This window comes from Callithrix jacchus, chromosome 6 (genome assembly GCF_049354715.1).
Source record: "Callithrix jacchus isolate 240 chromosome 6, calJac240_pri, whole genome shotgun sequence".
NCBI classification, from domain to species: Eukaryota; Metazoa; Chordata; class Mammalia; order Primates; family Cebidae; genus Callithrix; species Callithrix jacchus.
In genome coordinates this window covers 151,942,276-151,968,165 of record NC_133507.1, presented here as the reverse complement: position 1 = coordinate 151,968,165, position 25,890 = coordinate 151,942,276, and the positions used below count along the sequence as shown (strand labels likewise).

General features: G+C 38.1%; 1 protein-coding gene across 22 annotated transcripts in view; it reads right to left on the bottom strand.

Moving 5' to 3' along the window:
* Positions 1-25,890, bottom strand: part of SP100 (SP100 nuclear antigen) — a 123,896-nt gene that overhangs the window by 81,272 nt on the left and 16,734 nt on the right. For all 22 annotated transcript variants that reach the window (XM_054258020.2, XM_078328792.1, XM_078328794.1 and 19 more), the window contains 5 exons: positions 6,634-6,796; positions 5,314-5,482; positions 2,793-2,876; positions 564-626; positions 6-155 (listed from right to left, as the gene is read on the bottom strand). In XM_054258020.2, the coding sequence (XP_054113995.1) occupies positions 6-155; positions 564-626; positions 2,793-2,876; positions 5,314-5,482; positions 6,634-6,796 (629 nt within the window). The remainder of the gene's footprint in view (positions 1-5; positions 156-563; positions 627-2,792; positions 2,877-5,313; positions 5,483-6,633; positions 6,797-25,890) is intronic.

Sequence of the window (25,890 nt, the reverse complement as noted above, 5' to 3'; positions counted from 1 at the left end):
CTTACCTGCCGGCTCAGCCTTTTGGGCATATTGTTTATTTGTTTGTTGGCTTCCTAGTGCATCATTTTTGTCACTGGTTGTATCTTTTCTCTTTGCATGTATCTGTTCTGTTTCACAGGGGTGCTCTGAGAGTCCGTTTTCAGGTGGGGTTGTACCTAAACCATGTTTTGATTCACAGGTATTTTATTTGCCCCCTGCTGCCTGTCACTCCCCTCCAACCACCATAGCATGGGCCACTGCTGGATGTAAGATCAAGGCATCAAGGCTACAGTCAGATTCAAGCAGATGCAGGCAGAAAATGGTGAAGCAGGCACATGGGTAAAACGATCAGGCTCAGGGCAGCAGGAACCAGCAGGAAGTATGCTTAAGAGGTGTGGGAGGAAGAAACCCTCCTAGAGAACCTAGAGGATAAGGATTGTTATTTAAATTCCAGAAATGGAAAAACTGTAGATGCAAAAACTGAAAATTCTGGTCAATCATTAACACAAAGGGTCAATCCCACAGCACATTCCAGAATGGGGCAAGAATAGCAAAGGCTCAAAGAGTAGTAAACAGGAACAAACCATCGTAAGACGGGGAACCCGAACGTGTCCAGGTCAGGCTTCGAAAAGAGTTTTCACCAGTTCCTGGCAGGAAGAAATTAGTTTATTTCAGAAGTTGAGGTATGAATCTTGCCATTCTCCCCTAATCTCTTTTTGGTCTCTGTAATGTAGAAGTTAAAGATCCCTTCTTAGTCTCAATGCAGAGCCCACCTGGAGCTGGCAGATGCCACCCAATTATTGAAGTCAGACTCCAGCTCGACAGTAGGGTACTGGGTCAGCTGCACCCCTGGCTGACAGGGGCCTTGACCAGAAGACCCCATTGAAGGTCCTCTGTGAGACACTCTGGTAACGCAATGGCAAAGTGAACCTGCCTTTGTCCCCAGAGCTACCCTGCCCAGGGCCCTTAGCTCAGTTTCTTCGAAGTCCTGGTTGCCTTGTGCCCACCCCCTTTTACAACACACCCTCCCTCTCCACATCTGTTCAGGCTTTCTCACTGGCTTTTCCATGAGGACTCAGTGTCCGAACAGCCTCTACTTCCTCCCGCTTTTGATATTCTTTTTTCTGGATCTTTTTGTCTACAAATATTTTCCCATTTTTGTTTCATTTTTCTGTTTTTATATTTTTAGATTCCCTGGATAGCACAGAGGTAGGAATGCAGGCTCTGGGGTAGTACAGCTGGGTTTTTCCTTGTTCATCTGACCCTAGATAAACTCCACTTGTGGTCTCTCTGGATTTCAGTTACTTTATCTTAGCTGCAAAATGGGAATGTAAGTAATACTAATCTCCAATGGCTGCCATGAGCATTAAACCAGCTACCACGAAGTAGACGTTCAAAGTGAGCTGTTAATGACATGGCTATTTTTGTTGTCTTTTACCCCTTTTCACTGTTTCATTTCCCTTCCTTCATCCTTTAAGTACCTACATCCTCTCCACATCTGCACCCCTGTTTCTCTGAGTCTCTCTACATGACTGTCTTTCTCTTTGACTATCCCTGCTCTTGAACAACATCCTCACATCTTAAACTGGTCCCCTCTTTTGCCATCATCAAGCATCTTCTGTGATATGATAAGAAATATACACTTCAGTCTTCATTCCCTGCTCCTGGCCAGAGCTCCTAAAACCATTGAAACATTCTAAGTGATAATGGCGAAAAGAGCACTTTCTGTTAATCATTACAAGCCCCTTTCAACCAACCCTGAGTTTATGTTAATGTGGTAACTTTTGGAAAGCCCTTAGGGATGGGGGTGGTTGCCAGGGGAACTGAACATGAGATTAGAGGGTTGGAACTTTCAGGCCCACCTCTTGACCTCCAGTGAGGGGCAAAGAAGGACGGAGGTTAACTTAATCATCAATTGCCAATGATTTGATCAATCCAGACTAATGTCCATAAAAAACATAAATGTCTGGGTTCAGAAATCCTCTGGGTTGGCAAACACATGGAAGTGCTGGGAGGGTGGCATCCCAGAGAGGGCAGAAGCTCTGTGCCCTTCCCCAGGCTTTGACCTATGCATCTCTTCCACTTGGCTGTTCTTGAGTTGTGTCCTTTATGATAAATTGTCAAATATAAGTCAACATTTCCATGAGGTCTACTAGGAAAGTATCAAAGCCAACAAAGGGCTTCTGGGAACCTCCACTTTGTAGGCAGTTGGTCAGAAGCACAGGTCACAACCCGAGACTTGCACTGGCATCTGAAGTAGGGGGTATCCTTATGGGAGTGAGCCCTTAACCTGTGGAGTCTGTGCCAAGTCTGGGTAATTAGTGCCAGAACTCAATTAAATTATAAAACATCAGGTGGTATCTGCAGAGAACTGGAGAACTGATTGGTGTGGGGAGAGCACCAACATGTTTGGTGTCAGAAGTGCTGTGAATAGGATGGTACAGATAAAAAAGCATTTCTTTCCCCGAGAGTCTCCTCTTTGATGTTGACCATGGGCCATGGGATGTGGTTCTTAACTCTTCACAACTTCATGCCGATCCCCTACAAGAACGTTTCTAAATCACAATTACTTCTAGGTAGTTGGCGTCTGTAAGTCTGGCCTACTGTCACACTTGGCTCTGATTCCTTCATATTGAAACAATGATGTCTTGTCATGGCCACCTCTCCAGGTCCCTACATCTGGTTAGCAGCTCATGTAACTCCCTCCTTGACTTCTCCATAGTCCTTCCACGTGTCTTCCCTGATTCACAGTCTCCACTCAGCCTTGGATCCCTAACCTCTCTTAGAAACAGTTTTTACTCTGTCATTTTTACCTTGTTCAAGACTAAGTTGGACGTCAGGCCTCTCCTCCCTCTCTTCTCCCTCACTGTCTTGTAAACGCAGCTTGTCTTGGATCACTGAAGTGCGGAACAGAGAAGAAGCAATTAGAGATTCTCAGGGCACAGGAACAACGGCTGGAAATCATGCTTTTATGAATGTCCAGTTTTTGGGTGACTCAGAGGGTTCCACATGACTTAAAACTTCCCCCATTATCCCCCTGGGACAGAAAAGAGAAGACCCTAACAATGAAGACATTATTGTCCTACACGGCAGGGAGACACTCAAGGTTTAAGGTTAACGAGTAGTGAAAACATTGTGAGTTGTATTACCCCCAAAATTGTCAGATGGCAGGGTAGGCATACATCAAGCATAAGGAAGACACTGAGGGATTCCCTGGGGAGAAGGTCTCAAGTCCTAGAGAGATTCCATTATAAAAGAGAAAATCAGCCAGGTGCAGTGGCTCACACCTGTAATGACAGCACTTTGGGAGGCCGAGACAGGAGCATTCCTTGAGCCCAGGATGTTGAGACCAGCCTAGGACACACAGCTAAACCTCATCTCAAAAGAAAAAAATTAGCTGGATGCGGTGGTGCACAACTGTGGTGCCCAGCTACTCAAGAGGCTGAGGTGGGAGGATCACTTGAGCCCAAGAGGTTGGGGCTGCAGTGAGCTGAGATTATGCCACTGCACTCCAGCCTTGGCAACGGATCGAAACCCTGTCTCAAAAAGCGTAAATAAATAAAAAATAAATGAGAAAACCCCAACAGCTTTAAAGATGGGGCTAGAAAACAGAATTTTGGCTTGATTGGGTCAGGGAGGATGAACAGTTCCCAAATAAACATAATAGAGGACACAGGGGCAGTTTGTGTGGACTTCATGGTCTGAGAGTCAGCAGCATCTCCCTGAGGGTGGGTGGGCTGCTGCACTGGGTGGGGCAGTGGGCAGTGCTGCCCCAGGAGGGCGACAGTGAGCCTCAGTGCGGGTCACCCAAGCATAAGGAGTGCCAGAAACTAACACGTGAGTTGCGGGCGCTGGGTTTAGGAAGGTGGATCCCTGCAGGCCATGGAGAGGAACAGAGCCCCTCAGAATGTGGGCAGTAAAGGTAGCACCGTTCCCTCATCCCCACAGCCTGGACCATCCTGGCTACAAACATAACACTGACTCAAAATTTGTGCCCAGGTATTTGATTTCCTTTATTTCTTCTGACTTGAATGATTTGCTGTAGAAATTATTTTATTCTTAATTTAGATAAGGTTAGTATTGACACAAATCAATAAGCCATATACAACCGCTTACACTTCTTTCCTTGTTTATAAACCTGTAGTGTTTCTTGATTGCCGAGTAAGTAAATTTCAAATTCCTTAGCTTTGGATTTCAGACCATTCACTATCTTCCTCCAAGTGATCTAAGTCAGCTTCTATACTGCTTCTCAGTCTCAGACTTAGCCAAATCTAATTTGTCCTGTTTTGTAGACACACCTTCATGCTTTCATTCCAGTTCCCATAGCATCCTCCCTCTTCAGGGCACGTGCCCATTTTTCTTGTGATGTCTCTATCTCCTATTTGGAGAACTGAGTTGAGATCAAACTGTGTGGAAATAAAAAGTTTTCTAGGCAAATTAAAAAAAAAAAAAAAAAACTGGAGGACAACTTTCTTGTGTACCATTATAAGAGTATAAATTGTGCATTTTCAGGAAAAAGGTCAAGAATGAAACCTTTAGTTTGGTATAGCACCAAAAACAGTCTCTAGCAGAGTAATCCGTTTTGTCATTATTTAATTAATCTTTGTTTCACTCTTTGTGGATAAAGGATTAGCAAGACCACTTCTTCATTGAAAGCAAACTTGCCCCACAGTTAACTTTCTTGCTTATATTCTGGAAACCTAATAAAAATAGCCTTTTTGCCATGTTACTAGGCAAACGCTGAGGTTAGAAATGACCCATGATTGGTTGACTGGGACTATATAGGAACAAAAACCACCTGTGGGGAAGCCATAGTGTGGTCTTCCCTCAGTTGATAACTCTTGTAGCTCAGCTTGCCCCTTCCAGGGCTCTGAAAGCTGTGACTATCGAATTGTTATAAGAGACATATACTCCCAAAGGCATGTGGTGCTGAGCCAAGGTGGATCCTGCACCCACAGCTAAGTTGTCACTCAGGGAAGGTAGTAGTCCATTTGGTGGACTGCCGTGTAGATCACTGCAACGAATCTCACTGAAGAGAAGAAGCTGCCCTGTTGGGATTCTGTTTCTTACTTTATGCTCTTCTAAGTAAACCTGATGCCAATGTAGCTCTGGTTGTCTTGTGAGTCTAAATGGCCAGTTAAGCAGACCTCCAGGTATTTGTTTTACCACAGCCATATGCCATGAGCTTCGAGAGGACTCATGGCATGTATATTTTGTTAACGACTGTATCCCCACTGCCCCACACAATATGTTACACATAGTAGGAGCTCAGTATATGATTACTGAAAAAAAAATGGCACTGGAAATGAAAAGGTAGTTAATAAACCTAATTACCATTTTCGAAGCTTTTATAAATGTGAATTAAATCGGGGTATTCCTGCATGTTGACCTCGCTGAACAGTGCTTCCAGAACTGACAGGTTAAATGTCTTCTCCAGTTCACTGAGGACATTGTACACCACTCTTTGTACAGGGACCAGGTTTCTACAAGAATCTTGAGAATCCTTAAAAAATATTGAAGGGAGAAAACATAAATACAGACTTCCAAGTTACAGAAGAGCTCTAGAAAGGAATTCTATGGTTATTGTATTCTAATTCCCCTACAGAGGTATTTTCAAGTAAAGTTTTATAATTTTTACATATTTGTATGGTCAGTAATGAAGGAAGTATATTCCTTCTCCTTAAAAATACCCACTGATGAGCCTGATCGCCTTACTCTCATTTACATTAGATGTAAAAAGGAGCAACTTTGAAGGGCAAAAGTGGGCTCAAAGTCTTTTAATAGCCTGATCCATATGTGTTTGGGATAGACATAGTAGGCAATCGATGAGTGGCTGTTTTGTTGACTGGACAAACCCTGCTCTTCCCCCAAGACTGATCTGGCCTGAAGGACTCAAGGAAACCAGGTACCATTCTCCCCTTGCTGTGAACTTGGCCACAGAGGAAGCATATTCATAGCCAGAGAAGACTCGCTGCTTTGTATCTCCAACAGGGCCTATGGGTGGAATTTACCCATATTCCAAGACTACAGAAATGTACAAAAAAGGAAAGAAAAAGGAAAAAAATGTGTTGGAGAAAGAATAACAACAAACTACTCACAAACTTGTCCTCTCTAGACCCCACAAATTTGTCCCCACCAATTTCCTGTGGGTTTTAATGTTCTCTGATCTAGGTATTTTAAATTGATGTTAATTATTTTAAATTGATGTTAATTGAAAGAAAATGCTGTGTCAATTACTATTTCAAGTAAATCACTTAGTTCAAATTATTTTAAGTTTTAGTTCAAATTATTTAGTTCACATCACTTAGTTCAAATTATTTTATTTATTTCATGTTACAGTGTATGAATTCTACAAAACACTGTACATTAATGGAGAACATCTGTTTCTGCTCCAGTTTCTCCAGGTCCATTTACCCCAACTTCAGAGGGCACCACAAAACAGCATTCCCTCAGCTAAAAGCAGGACCATCAATGACCTCTGCTTCTCCTCTCCTTTTCTACTTTACAGGAGCACTTACAGAAATACTTGAAAAAGTTCCTCACTCATAGAAGACCTGTCAGCAAGTTGTTGCCTGAAGTTTGGGTCTAGGATATCCAAGCATAACTTACTTCGGGGCTGATTTACCAGTTTGTGGCATAATAAACCTTACTTACTTCAAACATTTTATCTGTGATGAGTTCACGGTCATGGAGGCCCTCAAGGAATGGAAATGTCTTTTTTATTGCATTTGAAATCTCCACCTTATATCTTTTGAAGTGCTTGAATACAGTGTCACAGAAAATCCCCTCATCTATGTCCTGGTCTTCCACGAACATCCTAGGAAAAAAGGACACCATGGGAAAATGGTCATCAAGATTCTGAGATGTTTGTAAAGACTGTAAGACTTTACATATAAAGGACGTGCTATAAAGAACCAACATATATAAAATAGGTGGTCCTCAGTCGAGGCCATAATAAATGGAATTGAAGCAACAAAAAAGATGTAATAAAAGAAATGGAGGTTGTGAAAGACTAATACAGGGACTAAATATATTCGGTCTAAACTGAACAAAGCCATTGTAAAGACACCTCCACCTAACTGTATACGGAATATTTTTTTAGAATAAAAATTAAACTCATACAGAATCTAGGTGGCATGAACAGGTCATCCAAAGAGAAATGAAAAACAATGAAATAAAAGTAAACTCTAACCTTGAAAATGCATCTTAATTAGCAACTAAGAGAAAACAAATCTGAGAAAGATGAAAATAAGATGTCTCTCTCTAATCTGTGGTTGTTAAGAAAGAAATATCATCCCACATCATAAAATTAATTCATAAATAATACAATGCAGTTTATTAATAATTATACCGCATTATTGAGAATTTCATGAGAATATCAATGATATCTCCTAGAATGTCTGATTCTACCTTCTGTTAATAAAAATCCATTCGAATTATTGTTAAATATGGTGAATTATTTTAGCCATCTGAATTTCAGGAATTGTTGCTGTTTTCTGGGAATGTAGTTTTAAAGTTGAGTCTCTAATTCTGGTTCTTAGTTGATCACTTAATGGCTCCGATGATGTTTTAATCAACATCTCAGTATTCCTTCATGTTATGAAAACTTATGAGCCTTTCTTTCCCAATTAGAAGAGAATTATGAGCACTTTCCAGTATCTAATGTGAGGCAGAAAACAATAATGGTACATTATTGTTTCGAATTTCTGGAAGAAAAATTAAAGATCATTAAAATGAAAACAAAGGAATTAGATTCACAATGACAAAGAGGATGGCAGGAGACAATGAAAGGATAAGAGATTTCAAATAAAATCTTGAAGGTGAGAAGTGGTCAGAAAAGTGCTAGCTGCAATAGTAGGTAAAGGATGGATGCTCCCAGAGGTTAGGAAAGCAATCATGGTGCCCTACAGAATTTTTAAGAAACGGTTTCTCGGGCTGGGCAAGATGGCTCAAGCCTGTAATCCCAGCACTTTGGGAGGCCGAGGCGGGTGGATCACGAGGTCAAGAGATTGAGACCGAGACCATCCTGGTCAACGTGGTGAAACCCCGTCTCTACTAAAAATACAAAAAATTAGCTGGACATGGTGGGGTGTGCCTGTAATCCCAGCTACTCAGGAGGCTGAGGCAGGAGAATTGCCTGAACCCAGGAGGCGGAGGTTGCGGTGAGCCGAGATCGTGCCATTGCACTCCAGCCTGGGAAACAAGAGCGAAACTCCGTCTCAAAAAAAAAAAGAAAGAAATGGTTTATCAGACCACAGTGCAATCAAGTTAGAACTCAGAATTCCGAAACTAATTCAGAACTGCACAACTTCATGGAAACTGAACAACTGGCTCTTGAATGTTGACTGGATAAACAATGAAATGAAGGCAGAAATAAAGATATTCTTCGAAACCAATGAGAATGAAGACACAACATACCAGAATCTCTAGGACACATTTAAAGCAGTGTCTAGAGGAAAATTTATAGCAATAAATGCCCACGTGAGAAGCAAGGAAAGATCTAAAATTGACACCCTGTCATCAAAATAGAAAGAGCTAGAGGAGCAAGATTAAAAAAAAAAACTCAAAACTTAGTAGAAGACAAGAAATAACTAAGATCAGAGCAGAAGTGAAGGAGATGGAGACTCAAAAAACCCTTCAAAAAATCAATAAATCCAGGAGCTGGTTTTTTGAAAAGAACAACAAAATAGACCACTAGCCAGATTAATAAAAAAGAGAATAATCAAATAGATGCAATAAAAAACGATAAAGGTGGTATTACCACAGATTCCACAGAAATACAAACCACCATCAGAGATTACTACAAACAACTCGATGCACATAAACCAATAAACCTGGAAGAAATGGATAAATTCCTGGACACTTGCATCCTCCCAAGCCTAAACCAGGAAGAAGTTGAAACCCTGAATAGACCAATAACAAGGGCTAAAGTTGAGGCAGCAATTAAGAGCCTACCAACCAAAAAAAACCCAGGTCCAGATGGGTTCGCAGCCAAATTTTACCAGACGCAAAGAGGAGCTGGTACCAATCCTTCTGAAACTATTCCAAACAATCCAAAAAGAAGGAATCCTCCCCAAATCATTCTATGAGACTAACATCATCCTCATACAAAAACTCGGCAGAGACTCAACAAGAAAAGAAAACTTCAGGCCAATATCTATGATGAACATAGATGCAAAAATTTTCAATAAAATATTGGCAAACCGATGGCAACAGCACATCAAAAAGCTCATCCATCATGATCAAGTAGGCTTCATCCCAGGGATGCAAAGCTGGTTCAACATACTATAAACCACATGATTATCTCAATAGATGCAGAGAAGGCCTTCGACAAAATTCAACAGCCCTTTATGCTAAAAACTCAGTAAACTAGTTATTGATTGAACGTATCTCAAAATAATAAAAGCTATTTATGACAAACCCACAGTCAATATCATACTGAATGGGCAAACACTGGAAGCATTCCCTTTGAAATCTGGCACTAGACAGGGATGCCCTCTCTCACCACTCCTATTCAATATAGTACTGGAAGTTCTAGCCAGAGCAATTAGGCAAGAAAAAGAAACAAAGGGTATTCAATTAGGAAAGGAGGAAGTCAAATTGTCTCTATTTGCAGATGACATGATTATATATTTAGAAGACCCCACTGTCTCAGTCCAAAGTCTCCTGAAACTGATAAGCAAATTCAGCAAAGTCTCAGGATATAAAAGCAATGTACAAAAATCACAAGCATTCCTATACACCAATAACAGACTTAAAGAGAGCCAGATCAAAAACTAACTGCCATTCACAATTGCTACAAAAAGAATAAAATACCTAGGAATACAACTGACAAAAAATGTAAAGGACCCCTTCAAAGAGAACTACAAACCACTGCTCAAGGAAATAAGAGAGGACACGAACAGATGGAGAAACATTCCATGCCCATGGTTAGGAAGAAGCAATATCATGAAAATGGCCATACTGCCCAGAGTTTGGGCCATACTGCCCAGAATTTATAGATTCAACGCTAACCCCATCAAGCTACCAATGACCTTCTTCACAGAACTGGAAAAAACCACCTTAAACTCCATATGGAACCAAAAGAGAGCCTGCATAGCCAAGTCAATTCTAGCAAAAAGAACAAAGCTGGAGGCATCATGCCACCTGACTTCAAACTATACTACAAGGCTATAGTAATCAAAACAGCATGGTACTGGTACCAAAACAGAGATACAGACCAATGGAACAGAATAGAGGCCTTGGAGGCAATGCCACATGTGCACAACTATCTGATTTTTGACAAACCTGACACAAACAAGCAATGGGGAAAGGATTCCCTGTTTAATAAATCATGTTGGGAAAACTGGCTAGCCATGTGCAGAAAGCAGAAACTGAACCCCTTCCTGACACCTTACACTAAAATTAACTCCAGATGGATTAAAGACTTAAACATAAGACCTAATACCATAAAAACCCTAGAAGAAAACCTAGGCAAAACCAGTCAGGACATAGGCATAGGCAAGGACTTCATGACTAAAACACCAACAGCATTGGCAACAAAAGCCAAAATAGACAAATGGGATCTAATTAAACTCCAGAGCTTCTGCACAGCAAAAGAAACAATCATTAGAGTGAATCAGCAACCAATAGAATGGGAAAAAATTTTTGCAATCCACCCATCTGACAAAGGGCTAATATCCAGAATCTACAAAAAACTTAAACAGATTTTTCAAGAAAAAAACCAAACAAACCCATTCAAAAGTGGGGGAAGGATATGAACAGACACTTCAAAAGAAGACATATATGAGATCAACAAACATATGAAACAATGCTGATCATCACTGGTCATTAGAGAAATGCAAATCAAAATTACATTGAGATACCATCTCATGCCACTTAGAATGGTGATCATTAAAAAATCTGGAGACAACAGATGCTGAAGAGGATGTGGAGAAATAGGAACACTTTTACACTGTTGGTGGAAGTGTAAATTAGTTCAACCATTGTATAAGACAGTGTGGAGACTCCTCAAGGACCCTGAAATAGAAATTCCATTTGACCCAGCAATCTCATTACTGCGTATATATCCAAAGGCCTATAAATTGATCTGTTATAAGGACACAGGAACATGAATGCTTATTGCAGCACTGTGTACAATAGCAAAGACTTCAAACCAACCCAAATGCCCATCAATGATAGACTGGACAGGGAAAATGTGGCACATATATGCCATGGAATACTATGCAGCCATAAAAAATGATGAGTTTGTGTCCTTTGTAGGGACATGGATGAACCTGGAAACCATCCAGATATAGGTGATGGGGAGGAAGACTAAAACCACATATATATGTACCTATGCAACAATCCTGCATGTTCTTCAAATGTACCCCAAACCTAAAATGCAATAAAATATATATATTTAAAAAAGAAACAATGGAGATTTGAAGGGAGACACAGAGCCAAAAACTGATGTGTTCTTTGAGAAATGAACAGAACAGTGTATGCCTTGCCCATCAATCCACATGCTGACCACATGCAGCCAGGCAGCCTCTCAGGGGCAACCATTGCTGTATTTTTTCCATCATATGTTAATACTGCCTGCTACTGGATTTTGTATAAATGGGATAAAACATATATATGCTTTTGTGTCTGCCTTCTTTTGCTTGTCATTCATGTTGATGTGTTGCACAGTAGTTCATTTTTATTGTTGAGTGATATTCCATTGTGTGAATCTACCGCAATCTGCTTCTTCATTTTTCTGTTCATGGTCATTGGAGTTGACTCCACTTTGAGACTAGTATAAATAAAGCTATTGCTGTTGTACACGTCTTTTTGTGGCAAGATGTTTTCATTTCTCTTGGGTATATATGTAGGAGTGGAATTGCTGAGTCATTGTGTAAGAGTACATTTAACCATTTTAGAACCTGCCAAACTGTTTTTCAAAGACTATCAGAGATAGCCTTTCTAGTCTTAGCCATTCCAGTGTGTGATAGTGCATCTTAGCTTTAATTTGTATTTCTTTAATGATGCAATAATGTCAAGCACATTTTCATGCATTAATTGGCAATTTTTTTGTAAAGTGTGTGCTCAAGTCTTTGGCCCATTTATATTATCTGGTTTTCTTTTATTTAGTAATGGGTAGGCATATTTAAAATACATTATGAATAGAAGTGTTTTGTCTGATTTATGTATTGTGAATGTTTTCATGCAGTACGTAGCTTCCCTTTCATTTTCTTAATCATGCCTTTTGATGGGAAGAAATCTTTAATTTTGATGAAGCCCAATTTATTGTTTTTATGATTAATGACTTTAGTGTACCATCTAAGAAATATTTACCTACTCCAAGGACATGAAAATATTTTTAAAAATTCACAATATATATGGATTTATATCTGTACTTTTTATGCTGTACCATTGATCTATTTGTCTGCCCTTATGCTGATAATATTTTGCCTTAAATATCATGGTTTAATGAGTCTTGAAGCCAATTAGAAAATATTATCTTGAATTTTCTAGATTCTTTGCTTTTCAAGATATCTGTTCAAATCAATATGAATTTTTTGGATTTGAATTGAAGCTACAGATAAATTCGGGGGAGCTGACAATGATATTGAGCTTCCAATCTGTTGGCATTGTATATCTCTCCATTTATTTAGATGTCTTTAATTTTACCCAGCACTGCTTACAGTTTTTAGGACAGAAGTCATGTACAACTTTCATTAAATTTATTTCTCCCCAAAAACCTATTGAAACAAAAATTAAATTAAATTTTAAAAATAATAAATGTATTCCTAGTTATTTTATTGTTTTTGGTGTTACTTTAAATGATAATGCTTTTCAAATTCCTATTTACTGTTATATGGAAATATAATTGGTTTGAAACATCTCAACCATGAATTTATGGCATTGTTAGATTCATACATTAGTTCAGGTAAATTATAGATTTCCTTTGTCATTTAAAGAAAATAAGTATATCATCAACAAATAGACTGATTTACTGTTTCTTTCCAAACAATATTTTCCTTTTTTTGGTGTTATTTCCCTGGTTAGGAGTTTGAACACAATGTTGAAGAGAAGTGGTGAGAGTGGGTTTCCTTGTCTTATTTCCAATTTTAGGGAAGAAGCACTTAGCAGCTGAGTAAGTGTGATGTTTGCTGTATCTTTATACATTTTCCTGCTTCTTTCATTCCTTTCTTCCTTCCGTCTTTCCTTCCATCTTTCCTTTCTAAAATATTTAAAAATTACTACTAATTGAGTAAAATTAGACCTTATAAAACTTTATGTAACACTGAAAATAGAAATAAAAAGCAGAGATAGGTTGCATTTTTACAGAGATAAAACAAGGAAAACAATGAGTTGTAAAACATAAAACAGGAAGTCCTAGACAGAGCAATCAGACAAAAGAAAGAAATAAAGGGCATCCAAATTGGTAAAAAGGAAGTCAAACTGTCACTGTTCACCGATGATATGATTGTATCTTAAGATACAGAATTCACTAAAGTTTCAGGATACAAAATCATTAGTAGCACTGGTATACACCAACAATGACCAAGCTGAGAATCAAATCAAATCCCTTTTGCAACAGATACCAAAAAAAAAAAAAAAAAAAAAAACAAAACAAAACAAACAAAAACTGAAAAACAAAGCAAACAAAACAAAACAAAAACCGTAGGAACATACTTAACCAAGGAGGTGAAAATCTCTATGAGGAGAACTACAAAACACTGCTGAAAGAAATCATAGATGTTACAAGCCAGTAGAAACACATCCCATGCTCATGGATGGGTAGAATCAATATGAAAATGATCATACTGCCCAAAAGCAATCTGCAGATTCAATGCAATTCCCATCAAAATACCATCATCATTATTCATTGAACTAGAAAAACAAATCCTAAAATTCATATGGAATAAAAAATAAGCCTGCATTGCCAAAGTAAGACTAAGCAAAAATTCCAGAGTCTATAAATAATTCAAACACATCAGCAAGAAAAAAATTGAGATAACCCCATTAAAAAGTGTGCAAAGGATATAAATAGACAATTCTCAAAAGAAGATATACAAATGGCCAAGAAACATGTGAAAAAATGCTCAACATCACTAATTAGGAGGGAAGTGCAAATCAAGACCACAGTGCGATACCACCTTACTCCTGCAAGAAAGACCATAATCCAAAAATAAAAACATGATAGGTGTTGGTGTGGATGTGATGAAAAGGAAACGTTTTTACACTGTTGATGGGAATGTAAACTAGAACAACTGCTATGGAAAACAGTATGGAGATTCTTTAAAGAACTATCATTTGATCCAGCAATCCCACTACTGGGTCTCTACCTAGAGGAAATAAGTCATTATATGAAAAAGACATTTGTACACACATGTTTATAGCAGCACAATTGGCAATTGAAAAAATATGGAGTGAGCCTAAATGCCCATCAATCAACAAGTGGATAAAGAAAATGTGGTCTATATATACCATGGAGTACTACTCAGCCATAAAAAGGAAGGAAATAATGGTGTTCTCAGCATCCTGGATGGAGTTGGAGACCATTATTCTAAGTGAAGTAACTCAGGAATGGAAAATCAAGTATCATGTGTTCTCACTTATTAGTGAGAGCTAAGCTATGAGAATGCAAAGGCATAAGAATGACACAATGAACCTTGGGGACTCAGGGGGATGGGTGAGAGGGGTGTGAGAGATAAAAAACTACACATTGAGTATCATTGAGTATAGTATACTCTACTTGGGTGATGGATGTACTAAAATCTCAGAAATCACCACTAATGAACTTATCCATGTAACCAAAACCACCTGTTCCCCAAAAACGATTGAAATAAAATAAAGGTAAAATGGAAATGTATGAAAAATTATTCAAACAGAATGTAAAGAAAAAATAATATTTCAATACTATTGCCTTTCAAGGCAATATGAATATATTAAAAAATCATCAATATCAATATTGATGATATTGAGGTTGATTGGAACCAAAGAGAATCCAACTAAAGACACACTAACAAAGTGATACAAAAAAAATTGAAATTGAAAATAGGCAAGTTATGGTATGCAACTGTAAATAAAACAAGAAGCAAGACTGTTTCCATTTAATGTCAAATCAAAATTTAAGAAACAAGTCATGGGACAAATGTTTTATTGTCAAAAACAATTCACCTCTAGTTTTTGACTCTTTACATATAAAGAAATGGACAAAGTATACAGGCTCTGAATAAATTAATAAGAATGACTTATTATATAATCTTATGACTTAAAAACAGAGAATACATATTTCTCAATATCCTTGAAGTATATATCAACATTGAGCATTATCTTGGCCCCAAAAGACATCTCAAAAAGTTATAATCACTAGAAGTGAAACAGACTTCATAAAGAAAATAAATTACTTAAGATTTTAGAAAGCAAAGGAAAACCAACTGTGTTGGATCAAAGATGCAATAAAACTTGTAGTTAGAGCTTATTTAAAACCAAGAAGAAAGAGAAAACTAATGACAATAAAATTGAATGAAACAAAGAAAGTTCAACTTTAGAAAGTCTCTCTATAAAATTATATCAACAAATAAAAGGAGAAAACATACTTAAACATATTCACAAATGGGTTTAAAGGGGAATTTGAGAAGTTCTAGCAACTATTTTAAAACAATTAAAACTCTTTATGAAATAAAAACTAACACAACATTTAGTCTCTAACATCAGCAAGTGTTATAGCAAACATTAACGGTGAAGTCTTTTAAATAGAAAACAATACGGGGCTGTCTATCATTACCGCTGTCTTTTATGTGTGTGTGTGTGTGTGTGTGTGTGTGTGTGTGTACACATATACATATGTGTTCATATATACATATTTTAGAAGCTTTAGCTAATGCAATAGGATATGAAAATAAGATAATTGGTATAAATACTAAAATAGTGTACAATATTATATTTCTATAATTATATATGTAGAAAACCTAGAAACCTGATAAAATTCATATGAACTGGAAAAAGAATTTGCTGAGGACTATATATTAGTCTGTTTTCACACTGCTATAAATAACTGCTTGAGACTGGGTAATTTATAAAGGAAAGAGTTTTAACTGACTCACAGTTCACTGTGGCTGTATAGGCCTCAGGAAACTTACAGTCATGGTGGAGGGGGAAGGGGAAGCAAGGCACCTCCTTCACAAGGCAGCAGGAAGGAGAAGTACCAGGTGAAGGGGGAAGAGCCCCTTATAAAACTCACTCATCATCACTAGAACAGAATGGGGTAAACTGCCCCATGATTCAATTACCTCCACTTGGTCTCCCCCTTGACACCCGGCAATTATGGGCATTAGAATTCAAGATGAGATTTTGAGCGGGGACACAGCCAAACTATATGAGACTATGAATAAAAAATAGATATATAAAACTTACAGTTTTTATTTGGAACAACATAAGTTGAAGAAAATACTCAGATTCAATAGCAAATACACATGTATATATTTAAGAACATCTGAAAGATCTGAGACCTATATGAAGAAAACTATAAAAATCTTATTGGAGAAAATCAAATAAGATCTAAATAAAGGGAGATTATGAAATGCCTCCAATTAGAAAAAAAGGAAATAATTTTAAAACATCCATTCTTCTGAAGTTATTATGTAAGTATGGTGCACTTGCAACCGGAAACCCCATGAAAACTGGATAAAATATTCCTGCATTAGTTTGCTAAGGATAATGGCCCCAGCTCCATCCATGTCCCTGCAAAGGACATGATTTCATTCCTTTTTTTATGGCTGCATAGTATTTCTTTTCTTTCTTTTTTTTTTTTTTTTTGAGACGGAGTTTCACTCGTTACCCAGGCTGGAATGCAATGGTGCAATCTCGGCTCACCGCAACCTCCGCCCCCTGGGTTCAGGCAATTCTCCTGCCTCAGCCTCCTGAGTAGCTGGGATTACAGGCACACGCCACCATGCCCAGCTAATTTTTTGTAATTTTTAGTAGAGACGGGGTTTCACCATGTTGACCAGGATGGTCTTGATCTGTTAACCTCGTGATCCACCCGCCTCGGACTCCCAAAGTGCTGGGATTACAGGCTTGAGCCACCGCGCCCGGCCGGCTGCATAGTATTTCATAGGACATATGTACCATATTTTCTTTATCCACAGTCTATCATTGATGGGCAATTAGGTTGATCCCATGTCTTTGCTATTGTGAATAGTGTTGATTGCATGTTGTAAGTGGGAGCTAAATAATGAGAACACAGGGGCACATGAGGAGGAATAACACACACTGGGGCCTGTTGGTGGGTGGGGGTTGGAGTAGAGAGAGGATCAGGAAGAAGAGCTAGTGAATGCTGGTCTTAACACCTGTGTAATGGAATAATCCGTGCAGCAAATCCATGGTGATGGCATAAGTTTGCCTATGTAACAAATCTGCACATCCTGCACGTGGACCCCTGAATTTAAAATAAAAATTGGAAAAAAAGCTGAATCAAATAATGCAAATATTTAAATGACAGAACAAATATCTGAGTCAGACAAGAAAACTTTGAGAAGAGAATAGTTGAAGAAAGATTTTTTCTTAATAGATTTAAATGTTTTTAAAAAGCAATACAGATATAAAAGAGTGTAGAAAAGCATTTTCAACATATAAGCCAAAGAGTTAATATATCTGATATTAATAGGCAAAAAGTATATTTTATTAATAAAAAGTAACAACCCCTCCAAAATAAACCTGAATAGGCAACTTAAAAAAGAGAAAATGAAAATGTTTAATAAATATATGAATACATAAAAACTAAAACATCAATGAGAAACCATTGTTCACCCATCAGACTGGCAAACCCAAGTTCATTAGTGACACTATGTCACAAGGGAGAAGATTCAGCAGACACTCACTCATCCCTGGTGTTAGCATGAATTACTACAGCCTTTTCAGAAAAGATTTGGCAACATCTATTAATTTTAAGATACACTACAGAGTGACCCAGCAGATCCACTTTTGGAATCTATCCTATAGAAATAAAAAGGCAACATGAACCTTATAAAAACAAGAACTGGAGGACTTTCAATGCTCCTGATTTCTTCAAGAGTAAAAGCCAGCTCTTTACACTCTTCAAAGGGTCTGAAATGATGCATCCTTTCATCCTCTCTTTTTGCTCAAGTCTGTCTGGCCACACTCACCTCTGCTGTTCCTTGACTACACCAGACATTCTCTAGCTTTGGGCACTTGATACTGGCTATTTTCTCTGCTTAGCATAGATACATATATTTATGTAGTGAGATAACTCCCTTGTCCTCTTTAGATCCTTGCTTCACTATCCTTTCTGAGTGAGGCCTGCTTTGACCAAGCTATCAAAAAATCACAATCAAATATATATATTCTATAAGGGCAGAGATTTTGTCTGTTTTGTCCACTGATTTTTTGCATATCTGTTATATACAAGGTGTTCAATAAATATTTGTTGATTAGATGCTCATAAATGCAAAACTTTTTTTGAAGCATTGCTTTTTCCAGCAAAAAACTCTCAACAACAACACACACTTGTAAACCTGAAAACAACCTAATTGTCTATTCAGCTGAATGGTTAAGTACATTGTTGTAAATACACACTGTTGAAATATTACATAGCTATTTAATTCTAGTAATTGGGATAGATCATAGTTTTGTTGTTCAATGAAAGCATCATGCTCAGATCAATATATTATGATCTCATTTTTATATAAATTAAACTAAAAAGTCTTTCATTTGTATATAATATTCAGAATAAATGTTAGGGAAGGCATGGAACCACTATACCCCAGGTGTTAACACTGGCTTAGTGAATAGTTTCAGGGTTCTAACCAGGTCCCTTCAGATCTTTCTTTTGCCATTTTTTAGATAACATCAGAGAAAAGAAATAATAGAGTAAACAGAACAAGACTTTTGAGGAAGTATATTTAATATTCCCATAACTTATTCAATGATATTCTTTCTGTAAAACAAGCAACTAGGAAACTTAGAAATTTAAAAGTTGAGTTTGCAAATTAAAAAATAAAGGTAGAAAAAATGGTAAAACATTTAAAAATAAATTGAACAAACAGAATGTCAGACTTGTATACTGAAAATGGCAAAACATGGCTGAGAGAAATTAAGATCAAAATAAATAAAGATACCCATGTTCATGGATTGAAAGATTCAATATGTTTAAGATGGAAATTGTCTCCAAATTCATCTAGAGACTCAAGATGATTCCTGTCAAAATCCCAAATGGCATTTTGCAGAAACTGATAAGCTGATCCTAAAATTTACATGGAATTGCAAATAACCCAGAATATCCAAAACAGTCGTGAAAAAGAAGAAAAAAGTTGGAAGACTTATACTTTGTAATTTCAACACTTTTTATAAAGCCTTATGAATCAAGACAGTACTAGCATAAAGATATATAATGATCAATAAAACAGAACTGAGAGTACAGAAATAAATTCTCTGTCTTTGGTCGATTGATTTTTAATGAAAGTGCCAAGGCAATTAAATGAGGAAGAGATAGTCTTTTCGACAAACAGTGCTAGCACAACTGGATAGACACATGCAAAAATATGAAGTTAGACCCCTTACCTCACATCATATACATAAATCAACTAAAAATGGATCACAGATGTAAATGTAAAAACAGGGCTGGCTTTACGAGCATGCGTCCTGTGCCGTCACAGGGTCTGTGCTTAGGTTAGTGTTCTGCTTTCACCGTTTTGAAAACAGTGAAATAATTTGTGAACAACAATAACAATTTGTGAACAAGAATCCCCCCAGTTTCATTTTTCACTGGGTTCCCAAATTATGCGGTAGTCTTATAGAACAGCAAAAATGATAAGACTTTTGAAAGAAAATACAGGCAAAAAATCTTTGTGACTTTAGGTAAGACAAAGAGCTACAACAAAAGCATGATCCTTAAAAGAATAAATTGATAAGTTGAAATTTAACAAAATTTAAATATTTTGTGCCTCAAATGTACCATAAATAGAAAGAAAAGATTAGTCACAGTCTGGGAGAAAAATTTAGCCAATCATATTTTTGATAAACTACTTGTATTCAAATGTGTAAAGAATTCTGACAACTCAATAAAAAGACAACCCAATTAAAAATGGGCAAATAATTTGAATAGATATTTTTCCAAAAGACACATGGAAGATAATGAACATATGAAAAGCTGTTCAATATCATTAGTTCTTAGAGAAAAACAAAATCAAACGACACCAAAATACCGAGGTACATCCATTGGAATGGCTACAAAGACATAAAATAACAGGTTTAAACAAAGATGTGGAAAAACCGGAACCCTTACACATTGCTGTAAATAGTCATTGGAAATACTGTAAAATGAATTTTTAAAAAGTGAAACACAATGCTACTATAGAACCCAATAATTTCACTCCAAATATCTACCTAGAAATGAAAATGTATATCCACACAAAGGCTTATATGCAAATACTCAGGACAGGATTATTCATAATAGTAAAAAAATGGAAACAATTCAAATGCCCATTGACTGGCAAATGAAAAAATATTGATAAAGCCATATAATGGAATGCTATTCAGCAATAAAAAGGAACAAAATTATATAAATACACGGTAAACATGGGTGAACTTCAAAAATATTATGTTTAATGAAATAATCCAGATGTAAAAGACCATATAATATATGATCCATTTACATGAAATTTCCAGGAAAGGGAAAACTACAGAGATAGAAAGTATATTAGTGGTTGCCTGGGGCCAGAGAATAGGAGCAGGAATTGATCCCAAATAGTCATGATGAAACTTCTAAGGGTAATTAAAATAGTCTACACTTGGATTGTGATGATGGTTGCACAACTCTGTAATTCTGTGAAAAATCATTGAGATACACACTTAAAACAGGAGAATTTTATAGTAAGTAAATTATACCTAATTAAAGCTGTTAAAAAATAAAGGTCTGTGTGCAGCATAGACTCAGTTGAAGAGTGACTTAGAGAGCCACATTTTCTTCCTGGTATATGGTGGGGGGATGAGATGGAAAACGTAAAAAAAAGAAAGATAAACTGCATAAGATGCTTCAACATTCTGCCATGGGGAATTCCAGAAGAGAATAGAAAGAATGAGAATAGGGAAATCAAATAAAACAAACAAAAAAGAGTTTTCCAGAACTGAAGTTAGAACCTTAAATTTATTTTTTTTATTGCATTTTAGGTTTTGGGGTACATGTGGAGAACATGCAAGATAGTTGCATAGGTACAGACATGGCTGTGTGATTTGCTGCCTTCCTCCCCTTCACCTATATCTGGCATTTCTCCCCTTGCTATCGCTCCCCAACTCCCCACCCCCCACTGTCCCTCCCCTATTCCGCCCAACAGACCCCAGTGTGTAGTGCACCCCTCCCTGTGACTATGTGTCCTCATTGTTCAACACCCGCCTATGAGTGAGAACATGTAGTATTTCATTTTCTGTTCTTTTGTCAGTTTGCTGAGAATGATGTTCTCCAGGTTCATCCATGTCCCTACAAAGGACATGAACTCATCGTTTTTGATTGCTGCATAATATTCCATGGTGTATATGTGCCACATTTTCCCTTTCCAGTCTATCATCGATGGGCATTTGGGTTGATTCCAGGTCTTTACGATTGTAAACAGTGCTACAATGAACATTCGTGTGCATGGGTCCTTATAGTAGAACGATTTATAATCCTTCGGATATATACCCAGTAATGCAATTGCTGGAACAAATGGAATTTCTATTTCTAGGTCCTTGAGGAATTGCCACACTGTCTTCCACAATGGTTGAACTAATTTACACTCCCACCAGCAGTGTAAAAGTGTTCCTATTTCACCACATCCTCTCCAGCATCTGTTGTCTCCAGATTTTTTAATGATCACCATTCTAACTGGTATGAGATGGTATCTCAATGCAGTTTTGATTTGCATCTCTCTAATTACCAGTGATGATGAGCATTTTTTCATGTGTTTGTTGGCCTCATGTATGTCTTCTTTTGTAAAGTGTCTTTTCATATCCTTTGCCTACTTTTGAATGGGGTTGTCTTTTTCTTGTAAATCTGTTTTATGTTCTTTGTAAATTCTGGATATCAGCCCTTTGTCAGATAGGTAAACTGCAAAAATTTTTTCCCATTCTGTTGGTTGATGATTCACTCTAGTGACTGTTTCTTTTGCCGTGCAGAAGCTGTGGGGTTTGACTAGGTCCCATTTATCTATTTTGGCTTTTGTTGTCAATGCTTTTGGTGTTTTGGTCATGAAGTCCTTCCCTACTCCTATGCCCTGAATGGTTTTGTCTAGATTTTCTTCTAGGGCTTTTATGGTGTTAGGTCTTATGTTTAAGTCTTTAATTGATCTGGAGTTAATTTTAGTGTGAGGTGTCAGGAAGGGGTCCAGTTTCTGCTTTCTGCACATGGCTAGCCAGTTTTCCCAACACCATTTATTAAACAGGGAATCCTTTCCCCATTGCTTGTTTTTGTCAGGTTTGTCAAAAATCACATGGTTGTAGACATGTGGCATTGCCTCCAAGGCCTCTATTCTGTTCCATTGGTCTGTATCTCTGTTTTGGTACCAGTACCATGCTATTTTGATTACTATAGAATTGTAGTATAGTTTGAAGTCAGGAGGTGTGATGCCTCTAGCTTTGTTCTTTTTGCTAGAATTGACTTAGCTATGCAGGCTTTCTTTTGGTTCCATATGAAGTTTAAGGTGTTTTTTTCCAGTTCTGTGAAGAAGGTCATTGGTAGCTTGATGGGGTTAGCGTTGAATCTATAAATTCTGGGCAGTATGGCCATTTTCATGATATTGCTTCTTCCTAACCATGGGCATGGAATGTTTCTCCATCTGTTCGTGTCCTCTCTTAGTTCCTTGAGCAGTGGTTTGTAGTTCTCTTTGAAGGGGTCCTTTACATCCTTTGTCAGTTGTATTCCTAGGTATTTTATTCTCTTTGTAGCAATTGTGAATGGCAGTTCATTTTTGATTTGGCTCTCTTTAAGTCTGTTATTGGTGTATAGGAATGCTTGTGATTTTTGTACATTGATTTTATATCCTGAGACCTTGCTGATGTTGCTTATCAGTTTCAGGAGATTTTGGGCTGAGACGAAGGGGTCTTCTAGATATACTATCATGTCATCTGCAAATAGAGACAATTTGACTTCCTCCTTTCCTAACTGAATACCCTTTATTTCTTTTTCTTACCTGATTGCTTTGGCTAGAACTTCCAGTACTATATTGAAAGGAGTGGTGAGAGAGGGCATCCTTGTCTAGTGCCAGATTTCAAAGGGAATGCTTCCAGTTTTTGCCCATTAAGTATGATATTGGCTGTTGGTTTGTTGTAAATAGCTTTTATTATTTTGAGATATGTTCCATCAATACCGAGTTTATTGAGGGTTTTTAGCATAAAGGGCTGTTGAATTTTGTTAAAGACCTTCTCTGCATCAATTGAGATAATAATGTGGTTTTTGTCTTTGGTTCTGTTTATGTGGTGAATTACATTTACAGACTTGCATATGTTGAACCAGCCTTGCATCCCCGGGATGAATCCTACTTGATCATGGTGGATAAGCTTTTTGATGTGCTGTTGAAATCGGCTTGCCAGTATTTTATTGAAGATTTTTGTATCTATGTTCATCATAGATATTGGTCTGAAGTTTTCTTTTCTTGTTGGGTCTCTGCCGGGTTTTGGTATCAGAATGATGTTGATCTCATACCAAATGGTAAAAAGCATCAACAAAATGAAGAATCTGCATCAACTAATGGGCAAAACAGCCAGCTAGCATCAAATGGCAGGATCAAATTCACACATAACAATATTAACCCTAAATGTAAATGGGCTAAATGCACCAATCAAAAGACACAGACTGGGAAATTGGATAAAAAGCCAAAACCCATAGGTGTGCTGTATCCAAGAAACTCATCTCACATGCAAGGATACACAAAGGCTCAAAATAAAGGGATGGAGGAAGATTTACAAAGCAAATGGAGAGCAAAAAAAAGCAGGAGTTGCAATTCTCATCTCCGATTAAATAGACTTGAAAGCAACAAAGATCAAAAGAGACAAAGAAGGACATTACGTAATGGTAAAAGGATCAATATAACAAGAAGAGCTAACAATCCTAAATATATATGGACCCAGTACAGGAGCACCCAGATACATAAGGCAAGTTCTTAATGACTTACAAAGAGACTTAGACTCCCACACAATAATAGTGGGAGACTTTAACACTCCACTGTCAATATTAGACAGATCAACCAGACAGAAAATTAACAAGGATATCCAGGACCTGAACTCAGACCTGGAACAAACAAACCTGATAGACATTTACAGAACTCTCCCCCCACAAATCCACAGAATATACATTCTTCTCAGCACCACATCACACCTACTCTAAAATTGACCACATAATTGGAAGTAAATCACTCCTCAGCAAATGCAAAAGAACAGAAATTATAACAAACAGTCTCAGACCACAGTGCAATCAAGTTAGAACTCAGAATTCAGAAACGAACTCAGAACTGCACAGCTTCATGGAAACTGAACAACTGGCTATTGAATGTTGACTGGATAAACAATGAAATGAAGGCAGAAATAAAGAAGTTCTTCAAAACCAACGAAAATGAAGACACAACATACCAGAATCTCTGGGACACATTTAAAGCAGTCTCTACAGGAAAATATATAGCAATAAGTGCCCACATGAGAAGAGTGGAGAGATCCAAAACTGTCACCATACCTCCTGAAACTATTCCAAATAATCCAAAAAGAGGGAATCCTTCCCAAGAACCTTTTATTTAAAAGGCACATCCAGGATGGGATGTTACTAAGATGGCAGAATAGGAAGTTTCTGGCTTTAGTTTCTCTCACAGAAAGACTCAGTAGCAACTATCCATAGAAAAGAATGCCTTTGTGAAAATCCTGGAACCCAAGAGTAAGGCTGAACCACCTTCCTTGGACTATAAAACCTGAGAAAATCCACATTAGAAGAGTAAGAGGAATGGTTTCACTTTGACTTTGTTGCTCCTCCCCCAGGCTGGCACAGTGCCACACCAAGAGGTTTTTCCTGAGCCTAAGCTTTCTCCAGTGGAGAAAACAGAACCTGAGGAGGACACCCAGCTTCCCTGCCATTATGGGCTGCTTCTTAGGAGGCCCAATTCTGTCCTGCCTCATGGGAAACAAATGAGAAATCAGTGGTGCTAGATCACATGGGTTTGATTAGAAATGAAGAAGTGAGAACAGGGTTAACAGTGGCCAGTGCATGGATCATCATGCTAGTACTGTGTTTCTCCCATCAGCACCCTATCAGGGAGCTCAACCAGCAGCTCTGTCCACCTGCAGAGGCAAGCTGGTGATCCTATTTGGCCAGGGAGCATGGTCAGCAGTTCTAACTGGCTTTGGTGCCTAGCCAGCAGCTCAGCCCAGCTAAGGAGTTTAGCTTTCTGTCTTACCTGACCAGGAAACCCCAAAGAGATTCTGCCCAACCTCAAATCTAGCATATGTATTTGCCCAGGCAAGTAATCAAGCCAGCCACCACGCCTAACTACAGAGAATGGCCTCTAGCCCTGCTAACCAGGAAGTTCAAATTGTGACCCTGCCCAGGCTGAAAGCCCAGCCAATGACCTTCATGAGCAGGAAACCAAGCCAATGACCTCTATCAATTGTGGGTATGGCTTTGGGGCCCCAAGCAACCAGAAATCCCAGCCTGTGGCCATGCTCAGGCAAGGAGTAGAGCCAGTCACCCCACCCAAATATAGAATATAACCTGTGGTCCTACCGAATCACATAGTCCCCCCAGTGACACTTCTGAACCATGGGGCACAACTTGCAGCCTTGCCTGACCAGAGATTCCAGAAAATCATGCGACCCAACAGATGAGCCCAGCTTGCAGCAAGGACCTAAGGGTGGGGCATATTCTGTGGTCCCACTGAACCTGGGCACCTGGTAACAACTCTGATA